The 20,590-nt window shown below is 39.3% G+C and overlaps 1 protein-coding gene across 12 annotated transcripts in view; it reads left to right on the top strand.

Moving 5' to 3' along the window:
* The window catches only part of IL1RL1 (interleukin 1 receptor like 1), a 32,568-nt gene extending 18,653 nt beyond the window's left edge, over nucleotides 1-13,915 (top strand). For 10 of the 12 annotated variants that reach the window (XM_026066212.1, XM_026066196.1, XM_026066220.1 and 7 more), the window contains 5 exons: nucleotides 1,224-1,356; nucleotides 1,448-1,605; nucleotides 8,212-8,355; nucleotides 9,123-9,281; nucleotides 13,171-13,915. In XM_026066212.1, the coding sequence (XP_025921997.1) occupies nucleotides 1,224-1,356; nucleotides 1,448-1,605; nucleotides 8,212-8,355; nucleotides 9,123-9,281; nucleotides 13,171-13,517 (941 nt within the window). In that variant the 3' untranslated portion in view covers nucleotides 13,518-13,915. The remainder of the gene's footprint in view (nucleotides 1-1,223; nucleotides 1,357-1,447; nucleotides 1,606-8,211; nucleotides 8,356-9,122; nucleotides 9,282-13,170) is intronic. The other 2 variants (XM_026066266.1, XM_026066176.1) reach the window with 1 other exon arrangement.
* Nucleotides 13,916-20,590: the final 6,675 nt, after the last annotated feature.

The following is a 20,590-nucleotide window of genomic DNA, read 5'->3' as shown; positions in this document are numbered from 1 at the left end:
TGAAGGGACAGAGTGCACCCTCAGCAAGTTTGCCGATGATACCAAACTGGGAGGAGTGGCTGATGCACCTGGGAGGGCTGTGCTGCCATTCAGAGAGACCTGGACAGGCTGGAGAGGTGGGCGGAGAGGAACCTCATGAAGTTCAACAAAGGCAAGTGCAGGGTATCTGCACCTGGGGAGGAATAACCCCATGCACCAGGACAGGTTGGGGGTTGACCTGCTGGAGAGCAGCTTTGCGGAGAAGGACCTGGGAGTCCTGGTGGACAACAAGTTGACCATGAGGCAGCAATGTGCCCTTGTGGCCAAGAAGGCCAATGGTATCCTGGGGTGCATTAGGAAGAGTGTTGCCAGCAGGTCAGGGGAGGTGATCCTTCCCCTCTACTCAGCCCTGGTGAGGCCACATCTGGAGTACTGCGTCCAGTTCTGGGCTCCCCAGTACAAGAGGGATGTGGCGCTACTGGAGCAAGTCCAGCGGAGGGCTACGAAGATGATTAGGGGACTGGAGCACCTCTCCTATGAGGAAAGGCTGCGAGAGCTGGGCCTGTTTAGCTTGGAGAAGAGAAGGCTGAGAGGAGATCTTATCAATGTGTACAAGTATCTGAAGGGAGGGTGTCAAGAGGATGGGACCAGACTCTTTTCAGTGGTGCCGAGCGACAGGACGCGAGGCAATGGGCACAAACTGAAACACAAACAATTCCATCTGAACATGAGGAAACACTTTTTCACTGTGAGGGTGGCAGAGCACTGGAACAGGTTGACCAGAGAGGCTGTGGAGTCTCCTTCTCTGGAGATATTCAAAACCCGCCTGGACATGGTCCTGTACAACGTGCTCTAGGTGACCCTGCTTGAGGAGGGAAGTTGGACTAGATGATCTCCAGAGGTCCCTTCCAATCTCAACCATTCTGTGATTCTGTGAACAATTGCTTAAGTGGGTTAAGCACCACCAAGTGAAGTCTATATTGCCTTCCTAACCCAATAGAAATATAAATAATTCGTTTTGTAATCCTTTTTGCTACAGTGGATCATTTGTTTAAACCTTCCTTTACTATTTCTTCTTAAGTATCTTCTATGCATCCTATTTCAGCCTTAATTCAGAAAAAAGTTAGAATTGTTAAGGCAAAACTGGAAGATAGTGTGAAGATTTGTAGAAAAAGATGTTATGAGGAAAATAGTTATACTTGTTTTCTTCATGGAATATTTACAAGTCTCTATATCTTGATTAGGTGCTGCATTGATTCTGAAATGTCAGGCCCGTCTGGGGATTAAGAAGCAGCCTGTTGCTGTTGTCACATGGGATGTGAATAACATTCCTGTAAAAAACTTAGATTTTTCAAGATTTCTTGAAGAAACTCATTTGTAAGTACATATAACATGGAATAATCTTTCTTCTGTGCAAATTGTGCCTAGGTATTAACAGCCAACAATAACAGCTCTTTCTCTCTATTAGTTTTGAAGGACAAGATCAAGAGTATTATAGAGAGACCACTTTACGTATTACTGAAATAAAACAGGAGGATCTTCAGGCAAATTTCACATGTGTAGCAATGAATGAAATGGAGAACACAAAGGCCACAGTGACATTAAAAATGAAGGAACAATGTAAGGGTAGGATTTTTTCTTTTTATATTCTTACAGTCTTTACACTCAGTTTGAAATGTCAAAAATATGTTGGTGATATTATTATTTCCATTAACAAAAGAAAAAAAGAGTCTGCTATGTAATGAAGTCAGAAGCAAGATTTCCATGGCTTCAGTAGGCCACAAAATTTCTCAGGGTAGCCTCTGCCCGGTAGGGGGCATTACTCAAATGGTACCAGTGAGAGATTATGAAGAACAGGACAATGTTCCAGCACTTCATGAAGAATATCCTGTTTCTAGGATGATCATGCTTAGTGGCAAATTTCTCTTGCCTTGAAGGCATGCATTGCACCTGAATTTGAAGCACACTGGTTTAATGCAGTCTGCTATAGAAAAAGGATTCATGTTGTAAAGGAGCATCTGTAAATGAGTGCCTGGCAAAGAACTGACCTCTCCTTTTGTCAGCATTGTTAAAATGTATTGTGAGAAGCAGAGATTCACCTTCTTTTGAGAATCAAACTGTTGTTTCTAGTGCAGAACAATGACAGAAAATAAGCAAACTTTAAAAGCAGAGTTTCAGCTGCCAGTGTGCCAGTTTGCTTTCCTTCCCTCATGTTCCCTCCCTTCCTCTTTCCCATACCGCATCCATCACTGTAGTGCCTTGTTTTTTAGTTGAACATTAAGTTGTGTGATTAACTTTGGCCACGTCTGGCTTCATCCTCTCTCCCTCTGTTGACTGTGTGCCAGACAGAGTTGTGAGTGCCACATTGAAAGCTTTCTCTTGGTTTCATTTTTGAAGTCATGGTTCCAGTCATTTCTGTCAGAAAAGGAAAGGCAAAGGCAGTAAATGGTGAGGTCTAAGATGGTCTTTAGTTCCTATGGGAATTTGTTCCATGGTGGTAGTCAGACCCTGGAGCAGACACTGTCTCCAGCACTAGAGTTTGACTCCTATGGTACAGATGATTGTGCCTGTGGAGACACAACAAGAAGCTGTGGTCAATGGCTTCCCTTCTTATTCTTTCAGATATGCTGAGTCACCAGGGACCTTGAGAAGAAATCAAGAGGCCTTTAACTTGACTTAGTTTTCTATGAGAGAATGATGCAAAGAGTAGGAACAGGTTGACTGTGATCTGCACAGAAACATGTAATGCACCATTCTTGACTATTTATGACTTCCTACAGGATTATGGCTTCAAACCTAGACATATTTCCTTGCTGTAGCCTAGAGAGAAAGGGATGTAGGTGAATTATAACAGAGGATAGGTCATGATTCAGCAGACAGCACAGAATCCCACTGAAGGAAGGTAAGAGGAGATGTTTTATTTGGATATTACTAAGTGAGTGGGAGTGTAGCACAGCTCAGGAAGCTAGCAGCACACATCAGCCCTGGCTGAATTACCTGAGTGTGGAAGTGTACTTGCATGAAAGGGAAGGAAACTGGAGTGTAGTACTGAGTAATGCTTCCTGCTCTAATTCAGCCAATACAAGTCCTTTATTGACCCCCATACAAACTATATGAAGGAATGACTATGTGAAGGAATGAATATATTTGATATTCTGTATTCATTAAGTGATTCATTAAGTCTGATTCCTTCTGTACACAAATCTTATTTTGTTTTTATCCATAGGTCTTCAGTAAATGTTCATGAAAGCTCTTGACTGTGACCCACTTTGCTGCTGCCTGTTTTGTGTGGATGTCTATCCCCTTCTCCTTGTTGCTGCTATTGTCAAGATGCCCGCTTCTGTTATTCACCACTGTTGGTGTAAGCAATGCTACATCCAGAAATGGTTATGTTCTGCTTTAGTTTTCTTCACTTGCTCCTCACACAGCTCGGCGATATTTATGCTGAAACAATGATAGCTTGCCTCTAAGTATAATAAACATGCTGCAGGGATTTCTTTGTGCCTCACGCCCTGTAAATATGCAGTAAAAATATGTATTGTTCTTTTTGTTTTTTTTTTGTTTTAATGAAAAAGCAGGTTTTAAAAAATCTATGGTTGTTCCTTTGTCTTTTCTGCAGCCTACCTTTTGTTGCCCACTTACTATAATGTTAATGGGCTTTCACACACAATCTTGCTCTGTATTCTGGATTTTTCTCATGACATTCAGTAAGGCTTACATTATGATTATTTGTAGCACAGATTTCTGATAGGTAGTAGGAGATCAATAGGTGTTCTGCCACCTGCTACTGAAATTAGGCAGTTTTGGGGTCGTTTTATGAACTATTTAAATGGTGTGCAGTAGCACAGATGACAGGTTAATGGAGGAAGTGAAAACGATGTAGGTGTAATCGCATTAGAGCTCCTCTGTGTTAGAACCTGTTCAGTCTTACAGTAATAAATAGTCTCTCTCTTCAAAAACTTGCTGAAAGAGTGATTTGGCCCATCACATAGAAAGATTCAATGGGAACCAGGAATTAATTCTAATCGTCTGAGTCATGATTAAATACTTTAACCACTAGTTCATTGTTAGCAGCATCATTATAATTAATTAATAATTTACATTGATAACAATAGTAATCCACATAAGAATAAAAAATTGCTAAAGAGAACAGTGAAGAAAAAATGAGAGGTTTCTATCACAGGCAAGGGTGGTGACAGCTGTTTGTTTTTATCTTCATAGCAAAAAAATATACTCCCTTAATACTGCCAGGAAAGGTTGTGATTGGCAAAACTGCTTAACTTTTCACAGGAAAAAAGTGTATTTTTCAGTTTAGGATATATGCTATGTAAATATGCACATATTCACATGTGTATGTGAAGAAAAGTGCAGGAAGGTGAATGTAGTATCTGTCCTAAGGATTTATTTTCACTTGTCTTTTTAAATATGAGATAAATGCTGCAACTCAACACCTGCTAAGAGAAACTAATTAGCTCTTTAGAAATGATCTACATGATCTACGTATGTCAGTTACCAGAAGTAATGCAATGCAGTCAGCTCCATTTGGTGTGATTTGGCATTATCCAGACGAGGAACGCTTTGTCTTTCAGACACAGGGAAATCAGACAAATTCTTTATCTGTTTTAAAAGCAGAATTTTAATGAGGATTTGGCTATGAACTTTGACAATTTCTATAACTATGTTCTTGCTTTCACCTATCCCATCAGGAAGTGCTAATGTCTGCATCTTTCAACTGCTGCTGCTACATTCACAGGCTGCTTCTTCTCATGCTGAGGAAGTTCTTTGTCTTATCTCATCCATCCCCTGCACAGTCTTTGTTCATCCCCAGGCAACATGGAACCATTCTGCAACACAATTTCCCTTCTTTCTTCTCTCCATTTTTCCTGAGGTTCTCTGGTATCTTCTGACTCCTTAATGTTCTTAAAAATATTCCTGATGTCTCTTAATCCTTCTTTACAGAAAATATGGGCTGCCTCATTTCCTGCCATATCTTTCAGTCCTAAGTCTCCCTTTGTAATTCCAGAAATGGCGATCATCACATATTCCACATTTCCTCTCTACCACAAGATGCGCTCTGAGATCATCTGCATAACTTTTTGTGTGGTGTTGGTCTCTGTTCACTGTAAGGCTGAGGAATTTGTCTTTTAATTCCCTTTTCTTCCTCCTTTCATGGCTAAGATGTAGCTAGTCTTGCCAGACACCTGGCAAGAGGCAGGGACTCTGCCTGCCAGACTACTCCCAGTTGCCCTCCACAGCTGCTTGGTACCTCTCATGCTGGAAGATATGATCTCTCCAATATGAGACAAACTGACTAGCTGTACTGTTCAAGCAAATTCAGCTCATTTTGAGTGCAATAGATTGACACTCACAGGAGTAGTTCTGCTGGCAGACCTGGGACACTGTTAACTCCTGACAGAGAGGCAATGACAAGTAATTGTCGAAATACTGAAAGTGTTAATTCCTTCCACCAGCAGAGCTAGGTCAGGATAGGAACATTGTTTCAGCATCCCTTGAATCTGTCTTCTAGGGAATACAAGGGCTGTCTGAACATCTCCAAAATGCTTCCCTGTTAATTAAAATATAAGCTGCTACTGGCTTCTTCTAGTCCCCTGTCTTCATTCAGAGGTGATTAAATCACTGGCATTACATGGGTCTGACCTGCAAGTATCATCTTGTTTCTTCCTGAGTTAGTATTGCTCACTTCTCATTGACAAACAGGTGTAAAATGGCTAGAGGAATAAAAATCTTCCTGTTGTGAACTCTCTGCTATGTACAATGCCAGAAATTCCCATCATTCTGAATTGAGTTCAGCCCAGAACATCAAGTCTACTCTTCCTCAGAGATGTTTAACACTGGACCTAACCTTTTGGCTCATCCCTGGTAGATGGATGTGGACAGGAATTTCAGATCCAGCTCTCTGCTTTTACTATCTGGGTGTGTTCAACTACAAAGCCAATGAAGTTATAAAAAAAGTTCTTCAGCATCTGTCCGGAGATGCCTTCAGATGTTCTTTTCTGACTTATTTTCTTTGGTCTCTAAGATATTGTTTTTTTTGTGAGCAGATAATTATGTATTCTCATTACTTTTGAATACAAGTAAGTAGTTTTAAAAGACTATTCATGAACTCTCTGATGCTAAATGATGCAGTGAAGTCAAATGGAACATCAGGATCGGAATAGCCTTGTTCAGGGCCTCCAAAAGTGGCTTCTGGCTGCTGCCGTCATTGTGCTGAATTATAGATGATTTATTCCAGAGAAATGAGAGGCTTACTGAGAACTGAACCTGCTCTTCCAGGAAGACTCCTGTGGGGTTTCTTGTCTGAGGCTTTACAAGTTTTATAAGCACAGGAAAGTTATGACTTTTTCAGCCTTGGTCTGATCAGCAGAAAATTAAATGTAAACAGCTCCTTTAAGGTTCATAATTACAGAAGCTGCTGTTAGAACTTGTTTATTTTTCTAGCCATTTGCCAGATATGTAGGCAATGGGTTAGAACAGTGTTTGTGCAAGCACACTGTCAACAAATGAAATAGTAAGAAACAGTGGCAATCTGTTCCTTGGATCATCCTCACCAAGTAGTGGGAGGAGTTTTCTGATATTGTCTGTGTGTGTATTAATGGGGAAAATGGATCAAATCATAAATTTGAAGAAGTCCACAAGGGCAACATTCCTTCATAGGCACCATATGACATAGTTGCTGCTACTAGATAGCCAGACTCCCCTATAAAGGCAACTGGTTGTTTGTTTGCCCACATTAATCTTATTGGAGGGATGTTTCCCAAGACCTCCCAGTTCTGGTGCAAGTAGGCTTCATCAGGTGCCTGATGGCATGATGTTTCTTTTTCTCTTTAAATGGCCAAGAAACCACAGAAAAGTCCCAAAGCAGTTGTATTATTACAAATAGAGGGTGATGAATTGTCATACTGGGCAGGAATAAGTAGGTGAAGAAGAGGGATTGCAAATAGAAATCTCTTACCCTGGTTTAGCCATCGAAAAGAAAATGTACATGGAAGTGCTCTGAGTCTACATATTAAAACCAAGAGGAATGGAAATATGTATCATTTACTTGTTCTGGAGCAGATTTCTACTATGAGGCAACTACCATTACTCTTCCTTCCAAAAGGATAATGCATTCTCCTTGTATAACTGCTGTATAAATTCTTTGATATTTTAATTTCAAACCTGGCTATCTGGAATTCATACTGTTTTCAGTACTGAATCCTGGATGAATTCAATACATCCAGGACATAGGCCAAAAATGTCTTCTTCACCTTTGAGGCTGCAACAGTCTGTGGATTTAAGCTTTTGAACTCCCTAAGGTTGGAGGAAGTTAGAAATTATCTTGCCTCTAGCTCCCATCATCTCTTACTGCAGCAGGACCAGATGTCATGTAGAGAATGTACACATCTAGACTGACTTCAATTACATGAATTACAGAGCAAGAGGAACTTTGGGCTGTTACAGGAACACAGATATTCCCAAGAAGAATGTCAATCACAACCTTATCCAAAATTAGCTGCAAGTTGACAATAGCACAGAACTGATGGCTGCAGTCCTTGGTAGTCTCTAAGGCTGACGATCAGATTCAAGAGCTCTTCCAAGAGGGAAGCTGGAACTGAAGTGGGTGACTTCTTTCTTTCTAATTTTTCCTTACTCATCATTGGTATTTTATGCTACCCAAAGGAAAAGGAGGGGGAGAATCTCATCTACCTCCAAAATAGTTTATCTAATTTTTATGAACAAGACTTGTTCTGGTTTCCTGTTTGTTTTACATACTTTGTTCTTATCTTGCAGATTTTATTATTTGCACGTTTGTCTGTACCCTGTTTGTACATCTATACCACAAGTCTCTGCTTACCCATTTGTGGCTACTTACTATTTTTATACTTATGCTCAGCTGTGTTACAAAATGCATATATACTGTTGTTGTTTATGTTATTAACAGTGTTACAATGTTACAAAATACTTGTACATTGTTGCCAGCTGCGGTAGTTTAGTATACTTCTGTCTATGTTCAAAGCAAGCAACAATTACACTCTCCTTAGTATGTTTCTGCAAAACAGAGGTGCAACAGGCCTCTCTTTTGGCTACACCAACTCAGAAGGAAAAAGTTTTGCAGTCTCTGTTGAGAGCTCCTTAAATACATACCAGAAGTAAGGATATGAGAGGCTGAGGTTTCAGCCCACACGTTAACTTCTGTAGAGCTAATACTTTCTTTATTTCTCTTCTTTGCAGTGGATCATCCCAGTGTCCTCATGATCATAGGATTTCTAGTTCTGTTAATAATAATAGCAGTCTGTGTTGTACTTTATCAGTCTTTCCGAGTTGATATTGTCCTATTATATCGGGAGATATTTCAACACTACTCAGTCAAGGATGGTGAGTAAGAATTGTGCAAAAAGATTAAAAAAAAAAAAAAGAGGAAGAGGCATATCATATGGAAGTGTCTGAATCTGAAAGTTTCTCACTAAACTCATATGACCTCAGAGCCTGATTCGTCACTCTCTCGTGCCTTCTGAAATCCTTCAGGCTAAGGAAGGGATACGATGATCTCCACCAGATAGGAAGAAAGGAAACAGATATAAAGGAAAACAGATTTGAAAGAAATGAAGAACAAAAAAGACAGAAGGAAATATTTGACTTGGTACTTGGTTCTGACTGTAAGACCACTTCCTGAGTAAAGAGGTCTTTTACTCAGAAATATGATATTTCATGGGAACAATGAGTAATTTCCTCAAGGATGAAGAATTCAAGTGGAGCGTCTTGTCTAATAAGACAAAGGCTGTTAACAGTCTATTGTATTACTGAAATAACAAATGCTGAGCTTCATCTCTATTTCATCCTAATGTGCACTGGTCAATTGAATTCTTACTCTACATACTTTGGGATACAGCCTTCATAATACAGAGGCCGGTTTCCTCAAATTTACAAATGCACAAGACATGACAACTGAGCATAGAAAACACCAAATATGCACAGTCTCTATTTTTCAAACATGTCCAGTGATATATATTATTCAGATTAGCATTATTATTCAAATTAGATATATTTCAAAGACTATTTTTCTAATTTCTTTTCTAGCTCTTGCAATAAACAGCTCTAATCCATGTTAATGTAATGAACTTTCTTCTTGTTCTGCCTTGCAGATGGGAAGATATATGATGCATATGTTATCTACCCCAAAGGCCACACCAGCAAAGTGAATTTTGTGGAACATTTTGTTTACCAAATTCTGCCAGGTGTTCTAGAAAATGAATGTGGATATAAATTATGCATTTATGGGAGAGATATATGTCCTGGAGAAGGTAAGTTTCAGACTATATTAGGCACTGAATGACTTGTGAAGTTGGAGTGAATTGCGATTCTACTCCCTTTTGGGAATATAGGAGGTCCCTCTACATTCCTAAGCAGGCTACTCATCTCATCAGCAGCTGTGTGTGTGTGTTGTTCTTTCAGGCAAGGTAATGAAATGGCACTTCACTTGGTGGTGTTCTAAGGAAAGTAAGCTGTAGGGTAGTAGCACAAATTGTTTACCACCTCCTTGGGTCATGCAGAAAACGTGGCCTGAACTGTGACACTTTTAGACATACACCTGCTCTTTGGGTAGTGAACTGCATAGCATTATTCAGGCAAAGCCACAACAAAACCGTGCATGAGCAGGTCTACAAGAAACTGAAGAGGAGAAAACCACAGATTAAGTTGAGAAATTAATCCTGCTGTTATCACTCAGAGATTTTTAATCTGTGACAAGGGTGTTCAAGTTACAGGAAGTTCAACTTCTATTCACTGAAATGACCTACTTTCACTTGACACAATTCCCAGTATTAATCAAGGAGGCATTTATTCCATTTTGCTTGTCTTCCAAACTGGATTTAATCTGTAAAGTTAATCTGTGTTATTTTTCATATGGACATCTCTACATTATCTCCTATGTTGGCAGGCATCTAGGTGCTTTCTGCCTTCCTCCAGAGCTGACATGTCTGTTGATCTTGTGCTCTGGTGTTCTGTGGACTAGATGCTCTCTCCCTGTCAGAATGAAATCATGAAGCCAATGTTGACACATTTTCAATTGCACATTTCTGAAATCAGCACTGGGCCAGATGTCATTCATCTGCCTAGAGCTGGGATAAGATCCTTGATCTCCTTCTCTTCTGGAGAGTGGCAAAAGTTCTGCCAACCCTTGAGAAAAGCCACTGCAACAAAGATGTAAAAAAATGCTACATAGGTGGCCGAGCCAGGCCATACCCAGCATACCAGACACAGAACAAGGAACTAACAGTAGTTCATGAAACTGTCATTGATAAAAGCTTACGCAATCTGTTCAAGTGATTAGGGACAGGAAAATGTTTTGTTATGGGACATCACTGTTCAGCTGTGGTTTAGGGAGGGCAAACACAAAGAAAACTGTGCATGGTATACAGTGAGGTGAAGACTCTGGGACTAACAGAGAATCTAACAAGTTGCCTGAAAACAAAGACTTTTTTACTGTACAAAGCCATGAATTGGTGCCTGTAAAGCAGGAGTTTGCCAGACTGAAGACTCATGCTGCCATTCTTGGACAGTGAGTATCTTTCATTTGATTTATTCAGTCTGATTTCAGTCTTATTCAGACTGCTGTCCTTCTTGCTCTCTTCTTGCTTACTTTCATAGCCTCCTGTTTTTCCCTTCCTTGTCCATTCTCTTCCCCTGAAATGCTTCCACTTGGATGAAAGAGATATTCAGAATCTGCCTGTCACTGGGAGCACTTAAAAGTTCACTGCTTCCAGGCAGTTGGACATTTACCTATACGCTTTCCCATCTTAGTCACCTGCCTCTCTTGATTCCAGTTTATTCCTTGCTTTTTCTCAAAATGGCAATCTTCTGCTCTTGAGCCTTTTGTTGAGGGTACCAGATTCTGAAATCCAAAACCTTAGAATTGAAAATATGCTAAGTGCAGAACTAATCAGGAGTATTTTAAATGCATACCACTTCTAGTTACTCTGATCTTTCCTGAACATATATCATAGCATTTGATGAATCATATTTTTCACTGCAAGACTCCATGTATTTCAGAAAAAAAAACCCTGTTCAGAGGATATGAAATGGAATAATCATTTTGAGAAGTGTTCATGACTCTTAGTTCCAGAGCAGAGCTTTGTAACTTGTAACTTATGTTCTCCCAATAATACCGAAAGTTAAGCAGAATGATCCAAGTGAAGAACATCACTACACAGCTGTTGGGCTCCCATCTGCCTTCTTAAACTAGCATTCCTTCTGTTTTCCTGGTCATACTGATTAATGGCATTTTCTACAACATAACAACTGTCTGAAGAGGTTCAAATGCAAGTATTACCCAGTAAACCAAGCGGTTTCATCAACATCACCTTCTGCTCTATTCCTGTCCTGCCAATTGTGTTCTTTGCCACAGAGTCTAACACTGCCAGAGCTGCTGTATCTATAATAATAATAAAAAAACCCCCATAAAAATAGGCAATGACTGGACCACTGTTGCACATAGCCAAGTATCCTATCTCTAACATTTGCCATGGGCAAAGACCTGGAAAAGAATTTAAGAACAGGACAGGCTTACATGATACTTCCTCTATTGTATTCTCCCAGTAGTTTGTGGACTTCAGAGACTGGAATTTTTGAGTGTAATAGGTGCTGACAGATTTTTCTTTCACAGCATTTTCTGCCACTTTTTGAACCCATATAAACTTCTGGCATTCACAAAACTGGTCACAATGATAGCTGAAATATTTGCAGCATGCAGCACATCTTTCCCCCTGTCACAAGTATGGCATCACAAATCCAAATGGAAAGGAATATACCATCTCAGTTCCATGGTCTCTCAGTCCTGGGCACAATGGACTGCATCTCAAAACTTCAAGAGAGAATTTTAAAACTGTTGTTGTGGGAACTAAACATACAGCCATTGCTGTTTACCTTATTTTTCTCATATTCCACAGGTTTTCCTAACATCTGGCTAATTTAATGAAAAAGAAGAAAATGAAAGCAGTTAGAACTGCTAAACATCACAGAAAGGCAAATTGTTTGTGGAGAATACTCTCAGGGTTGAGAAATAGGGAAGAGAAGTCATTCAAGGGATCCTATTCTTGATCTAGGGACTAAAAAAACTGTATCTCTCTGAGACTGAGAAGACGCTTGCAATGGCTTAGCAGGCCCTGGCAAAGGAAAAGAAGATGCAAATGATTTAATGATATCATCAGTAAATCAGTGGCTTTGTCAAAAACATGCTACATCACCTTTCCTTAGCTCCCACCTCCTTCCTTTTGCCCAGCATCACATGCTCCCACCCAAACTCCAGCTTTTATTCTACAGGAAACTCTTCTGATTGGCTCGGACCAGCATTTCAATAGAAAGGCTCTCATCTGCAGTGTTCTTCACACAGTCATCATGGCAGGTCATTGAGAATAGCAGCTCCTGGAAGCTTGACTTGGAGCTTCCCAAACTAACTCAGATGTTTGTCCCATAGCATGCCAGCTCTTGAGTTCCCTAGGCACAACCCTCCATCATTACTGCCCTAATTGTGGTTGATCAGCCCTTCCTAACCTGGCAGTGGGCAAGGAGAAAAACACCCTTTATCACCCTGAAATACAAATGCCACAGCTGCCCCATCCAGACTTGCAGCACAGTCATTTGACACTTCAGCAACTTGATACTTGTTTCATAAGTCCTCTTTGTGCACTGCTTGGTGCTCTAGGTGAGGCAGCAGGGTGGATGCCAACACAATACACAGGTTAGCATATAAATTAGCATGCTGTAGCTCAGGAGACTTAATGCACCCTCTACAAGTAAATAAGGCTCTTAGAAGTAATAGTCACCAAAATGTCCTCAAATGGCTAATTTTCATTAGTAAGTATTGCAGGATCTGTCTTTAAATCACTAACCTGAATGGTATACAATTCCTTATATGGAAACGGATCAAGCACAAATTTGGTGCACAAATTTGGTGTAATCTGGAAATTCCTAACAATTCCTAAGTATAGGTAAAATATTAAGGTTTCAGTTAAAGAGAACATCTGAAAGGAAACTTTGATTACTGTGAGCCCTTCAGCTTTTTTCCTAATGAAAAAAACTGTATTGAAGTGAGACAGGTTATTTCTGGTTAAAAAGCAACGGAAACGAAATGCCTAAACACAAAATAGTTTATAAGAGAGATTTCATGGTCTCCATATTCTTGTACATTTTTAGATACAGCCAGTGCAATTGAAAAGAGGATACAGAAGAGCAGACGGCTGATCATCATTCTAACACACCAGTCGATTCATTGTGAAGATCTTGCTTATGATCAGCATATTGCTTTATACAGTGCCCTCATTCAAAATGATACGAAGGTGATCCTTCTGGAAATGGAGACAATTGGGACTTATGAGAAGCTTCAGGAATCTCTTAGGTATATTATTAAGCGGCAAGGTACCGTCAAATGGAAAGATCCATGCACAGGACACCCACTGTCATCCAATTCTAAGTTCTGGAAACATGTGAGGTACCACATGCCACTGACACACAAGACTTCATACTCAGCTAATGCTGTGTGAACAGTGAGTCTAAGAAAATACTGATATATTATCAGCCTGAACCACACACCTACATCTCCTTTTTCTTTCAGTAGGCACAGAATTTTGCAGTATGGAAGTTTGGCTGTGTTTTTTCACTTTTTTTCAGTCCTTCAATTGAGTAAAGATGAGGTAAACTGAAAAAGCAGGTCTGGGGAATTGAACAATTTGTAGAGGTATCAGAATTCTTTAAATAAATCATTTAGACTGAGTGCAGCATTTATGTCCTGAATTGACATGGGAAATACAATGTACACATATTCTTTCTATATATACATATACATACAACTGAAAGTTTTGATTCTGAATAGCTGAATATTCTGCAGGTTTGCATTATGTTTCAAATGCATATGATTCAATAAATGTCTTCTGCATTATTCTACTAGAAATTATAGTGTTTTCCTTTTGTTCATTTCTACCACCACTTATTCCTTATTGATTCAGTAATAATAGTCATATTATGAAACCTGATTCTTCTCGAGCAGGGATGGCTTAGTAAAGGGCTCTTCTGAGACTGATGTGAGTACAGCATTTTTTAAAAATGCAGTGTTACGGGAAAGGAATACATACGTACTGTGACATATATATATATATATATATATAATGAATCTCACACAAAAGGGAATTTATTTGACTTGATAGCACTATTACAAAGTGATTCTATATTTAGAACTGTTAAATATACTTTTATGATTAGAACAAATAGAGAAAAATAGTATTTTAATCTTTACTACTGTTATTATATCTGCAGATAGAAAATAATTTTTAAAATTTAATGTATAATTTTGTACACTGCTAGCATTCCTTTAAGCTACCTGAAGAAGAGCCTGACTGCATTTTCCCAACAACCAGTAATAACATTTTGTTTTCTGCTTTGACCTTATGCGTGGTTACAATTTCTTCTATTAGGGAAAATGCTCAGTTGCAAAGGCCAAATCCAGATCTTCTCCTAGTTCAGGGGTGCATGAACAAAGCATGTTCTAGTATAGATCTTTAGGAGTATTAATGATTTTAGCTTCTTAAAACCAGAAATTTTCTTAAAGTCTGAGAAGGCTTGATTTTGAGCTTCAAGCTTGCTAAAGTGAAAATTAGATGCGGAACATCTAAAGTTACTAAGTCCAGGCTTGCAGAATAGGCAAGTCCATTTCTTTTTTTGTGCATTATAGGTTTTTACTAAGTATGAATCTTCAAACTTACAGACTGCTGTTTGGAGTAGGAAGAAAACATATGCACTATATGTATAGATTTTTTTTTTCAATATGAAATTAAAAGTTCAATGGCAAACTAAACAGGTTTTCATTGATTCATTCCATTCATGGACTCTTACTCACTTCACCAAAGCCATAAAATATCTATTGTTCCATTTCATTTTTGCCTCATTAGATCACGCCCAGTATTGCGTCCTGTCCCTGAAGATCCATCTAGATGAACCTCACTGTCTATTTGGGAGCTCCATTAAATGAATTCGTGATAGTATAAGAGATTTAGTTTATTACAGGCTTAATCAGGGACTGTGTTTTGATGGCTCCTAGAGTACCATTACTTCCTTCAGAAAGAATACTAATACTAAGACGTGTAAAAGTAGTTGCCTTTCACTACGAAGATTTTTCACAACAACTTTTGAGAAAGACAAAACATTCACTTCCAAGGCCATTACAAGTTCAATTTTTAAGACAGTTTGAGACTTGAGCACTTACAATGAAGAAAGGATCATAACGGAATACCTTGGAAACAAAAAGTTTGCGATGAATTTTGAGGCTGGAAAGGGATAAAACTATGTGGAGGAGAAAATACAATGAGGAAGTGCAGGGGGTCAACAAAGAACCAAGTTGTTCTAAAACCCAGTGATATCTTACTGACTTTTGTGAGTCAGGTATGTAGTTAGGATGGTAAAAAACAAACCCATTAAATGTCTCTTGTGATGACACTGCTTTCATGTTGAGCCTCGTGGCCAGCCAAGAAAAAGAGATGAAGACAATACCAAGCAAAATCTAAGAACTCTTAATGTGATTTACCAGCAGTGAACAGTATGGCCTTGACAGAAAGAAAAGGGGCTAAATTCTGAGAGTGGCGAAGAACTTCTATAGAGCAAAGGGGTAAATATGCAATTATAATAATGATAAAGAAATGCTGCAGATGCCACTTCTTTTTACATTCCTTAGTGCTTACAAAGGAAATCCAAGATATGTGTTAAAATTAATGCCTTTCTTAAGATATCACAGCTGCAGTGTTAAAGAGAAAGCACAAAAAGCAGTCTGGTATACTTTTATAACATTGTATCCAACTTAAGAAGAATCTAAATATACAAAACATGTTTTTAATGAAAATTTGCAATTTTTCTTTCATATTGCCTTGGATACATATAAAGTATAACAGAGAATCTGCCTTAGTGGAATAGCAACAGCACAAAAGGAGAGACTGCCCTTTGCAAAATATCCCCTCTTTCACCTTAAAACACTGATAAAAGACTCACTTTGAATGTTTAAGGCTTAAACTACATGGAACAAGGGTCATATGGTTGCAGAATTAGACTGTCCACTTAGAGATTTAATACCCTTTAATTTCTGCTTTGTGCAAAATTTGTTATTTTGATCCCCCCTAATAAGCAGTCCAGAGAGCTGATTTGCTTTCAATTTTTAATAAAGAAGAGTCAGTGTGCCATCTAGTGGATGACAAGGTATCAAGAGATTGTGGCCAACTAAAAATACACCATTTTTAGAATAGCATTAGAAATAAACGTAGTGAATTTCTCAGCATGTGCATCCTGCTGTAATCTCCTGAAACCAATACAACATCACTTGTTAACAGCAGCTCAGAATATGGCACTGATACCTTGTGACGGACAAGGCTTTGAAGTATCACTGCCTTAATAAAAACATTTTTTGAAGGAACAGAAGTGTCTCTCTGCCATATAACTACAATCATACTGAGTTGTACATCCCTAGTTATATATTCATAATCTCTGGATACTACATATCTGACAAGTATATGCTACATTGCTGGCAATAAAGAGAAAAYAAAGAGACAGGAACGAGCATTGACTTTGCTGGCTTGTTGATGTCAGTGGTGAAACTACTGGTAATTTCTGTAGAACCAAAATTAGCTCCTGGTAATATGAAGTATGATAACTGCACACAACAATTAGAATGTACTTCCCTTCTTGCATATGCATTTAATATAAACCAGCCCTTCATGCGAACATGTTGAATGGCTTGGCCATAAGGTATATTGCTCAGATTTGAGGTTGTTATAACAAGCCATGTCCCCTGCTGGCTTCTTTGCCTAAACCACAGCCCTGAAAAGCCAGCCTGGCTGTTGCTCCTGCCGCACACACGGTGCATGAGCAGCCCTATTCTTCCCGTATCTCAGCTGAAGTACTAGCAATCTAACCCTTCAAGGCTCTAAATCCTTCCATCTTGGCTCCTCACCTTCTCTTGCCAATACAGGAACAGGCCAGCCTCTCTTCCTCAGGGGAGACTTTTGCCTACACTGCACCAATTCTGTTTGCTGCCACAGAACCATTTCCTTTTATTCACGTTTGTGAGCCCCAAGAGATTGACCAGTAGAAGGACTCTTTCTGAGGAAAGCTATTATTTATAGTGCATGTAACATCAACCTCTTACAGCCTTGGCCAAGTCTTGTTTGGAAGATAATACACAAATTGATAACATGTTATAGAAAAGTTATACATGTACAACTGTATGTTCCTGACTCTTTCAGGGGTTGAAAAATTACAGCTGCTGTGATAGAAATTTGAGCACATAATGAGTGGTCTATATTTTTGCAGTTTATGATTTTTCCCACTTTAAAGCTTGAACTACATGCCAAAATTTATGAAAGTTATAATGTTTCCTTCTAATTTATTCTTTAAAGCTGTTTCTACTCTTTATGGATCTCAGTCCCTTGAAGGTTATGAAACAAATCCTCTTGGAAGCCATTTCCAAGCGTATGAATCACAAGAAGGTGACTAGGAACAGGCAGCATGGATTTTCAAGGAACCAATCATGGGTGACTAACTGTGCTGTGGACAATGGGAGAGCACTGGATGCTGTATACTTTGAATTTAGCAAGGCCTTTGACACAGTCTCCCACAATATCCGTATATCCAAACTGGTAAGATATGGGCAGGATAAGTAGATAAAGGTAAGTGGAAAATTGGCTGGACCAAACATCCATGTTGGATCAATGGGTTGTGATCAGCATACAAAACCCAGCTAACAGCCAGTTATTAATGGTGTCCCTCAGGGACTGATACTGGTACCAATATTGCTAATGTCCTTATTAATGATCTTGGTAATGGGATGGGCAGCACCCAGCAGATTTGCAGACAATACCGAACTGGAAGGGATGGTTGACGCATCAGAGGGCAGGACTGCTATTTAGAAGGACTGCAATCGGCTGGAGAAATGGGCTGACAGAAGACTCACGAGGTTCAACCAAGGTACATTGCAAAGTCCTGAATCTGGGATGGAATAACCCCATCCAACAAAATAGGCTGGAGGCCAACTCAGCAAAGAGTAGCTTTGTGGAAAAAGACTGGGAGTCCTGGTGGACAACAAGCTGCACCTGAGCTAGCAGTTTGCCCTTGTGATAAAGAAGGCTAACCACATCCTGGGCCTTATTGGCAAGAATGCAGCCAGCGAGTTGAGGAAAGTAATTATTCGTCTGTGTTCAGCATTTGTGAGATCTGGAGTACTATGTCAAGTTTTGGACTCCATGATACAAGCAAGACAGTGACTCACTGGACTGAGTCTAGTAGAGGGCCACCAAGATTGGATGGGCTGAAGCACAGGACATACAGGGAGAGGATGGCAGACCTTGCATCTGTCTACAAGGATCTAATGGGAAGTTACACAGAAGATGGACCCAGACTCTTCTCACTGGAGCACAGTGACAGGACAAAACAAGCAACAGGCACAACGTGGAACATGGGAAATTCCAATTAGATATTAGAAATTTTTTCACCATAAGCATAGTCAAATATTGGAACTGGTCTACAGAGAGCGGAATCTCCATCCTTGGAACTGTGGAATCTCCATCATTGGAGCTGTTCAAGACTCGGCTGTTCAAGACTGGCCCTGAGCAGGAAGTTGGATGTGATGACCTCCAGAGCTCCCTTCCAACCTAAATCATTCTGTGATTCTACAATGTAGAGGAAAGTTTGAAAAAGCGTAACTTGCAGATTCCCAAACTTCCCAAGATCACCAGAGGCTCTTATAGACATGTCATGAGTCTGGAACCTGCTTTTTTATATCAGGGACAGATAATGCTGAAAAACTATGCAATGCAACTTAATGCCTACTAAGAATTAATGTGACCGGTACACAGAGATGGCAAAAGCAGATTAACAAAGAATGTTACCAGTTAGACGTGAAGAACAGTCTTAGCCTGTGGTTATGAGAGTTGGATGTGTTGCTATTTATGACGGAAGTAGTTTCACAGTTTAGGTTTTCAGTTAGCACCTCAGTGTAGAGCGTGTTGGATGGAAAAGAAGATTCTGAGAAGTAACTGGTTTTCACTAGCTGATTGGTCAGGTGGTCATAGCTTCATAGAAAAATCTGTTTTTCAGTATTGCTGTGAGCTTCCATTTTCATCATGATCAGACCAGGCTGCTGCCCTGCTCTGCAGTTATTTCCACAGTCCAGTTATTTCTTTATCACATGACTATTACTTCTCCGTTAAAAATTGGGTTCATCTGAGGACTTAAAACTGTGAACATCATTCTCCTTTCACATACATTCATGTATCTCAGAGATAGTTATGACATTAGTTGAAAGAACTAATTGAACATGGTGCTTTCTATAGCACAGCTGAAAGTTCACAAACTTGAGAGTATTTCAAAAACATATGAAAGCAAATGAATGTGAGAACAACTCATGGAAAATATTGTTGTAAAAGAGTGAATAAAACAAAATGGATATTTCCAAACCATTACTATTGAGACTTAGCCTGTCAAAGTAAAAAGCTGATAACATTTTGCTTTACTGATTTATTTCTTGGCTGTAAATTATTTTTGGACTTTCCTGTAAAATTATTATCAACTTTATGATATAAAGGCTTTCTTTTAAGTTTTAAAATCATGCACTGAATCATTAATAAACACTGCAAAGTAGCACTGCCAGGTGCACACACTTTTAAAGTAGTTATAGCGGGTCAGATTCGCATCTGACTTTCCTGAAGTTGTGCTGATTTACATTAGGTAAGGATCTGATTGCCTTTATATACATATTATTTCAATCTGTGATGAGGCAGCCAAATGTGGTAAGACAGTAAAAATATCCGGGGATTCTTTGCTTGATCTCAGCAGTAAAACATGCAAAAAAGCCAGGTCTATGGGATGCCTCCTTTTTTAGTGTAATGTGCCTGTCTTATCTCTGAATGACCTGCTGCTGTAGGGAACTTCTGCGTACCCAGGTGTCCCAGATTAAAAAAAAAAAAAAAAGCTAGCTTTCAGCAGACAGATTTCTGAAGATAAAAAGGATAGTGTCAAAATAAAAGAAATTCTGAAGGAATAAAAATCTTTGTGCTGCAATCAAAGTAACTTCCTTTAGAAGTACAATGAAATCTTTATACAGTACATTTGGAATAAAGTACTCATGCAAACTAAACAGGGGCAAGCATTCATCTACTCAAGAACAGTACTTAAACAGGAAACACAGCTGTCAGAAATCCTCAGTGGAACTACAGCTCCAATATATCAACATTTGGCTAAAAAGGCACGCAAGCTGGTGGCATGAAGGCTTGTTTAGAGGTGAATTCATGCACTGCTTTCACAGTAAAGGAATTATAACATGTTTTGTGCCTTGAAGGCTTGCATTACTCTTCCCCCCCTGAAGGGGATGCTAGCAACATAAAATAGCAATGAAATCGGAAGACAAGGCATCAGTAGATTTTTTTGTAGGATCAACATATTCTGCCTTTTCTCTTTTCCTGCAGATCATAATTTGTGAGGGTTCGAAGGTGGGGTATTTCTTTTTTTGATGTCTTTGCAGAGTATCACCTTTTCAGAATACCCCGTATCTCTTCGCATAGCCTCAAAAAAGCCTAGCCCTTTA

Source organism: Apteryx rowi, unplaced genomic scaffold (genome assembly GCF_003343035.1).
Source record: "Apteryx rowi isolate R43461 unplaced genomic scaffold, aptRow1 scaffold_103, whole genome shotgun sequence".
In the NCBI taxonomy this organism is placed as follows: Eukaryota; Metazoa; Chordata; class Aves; order Apterygiformes; family Apterygidae; genus Apteryx; species Apteryx rowi.
Note: the sequence above shows the minus strand (reverse complement) of the source record. Positions and strands in the feature narration are given on the sequence as shown.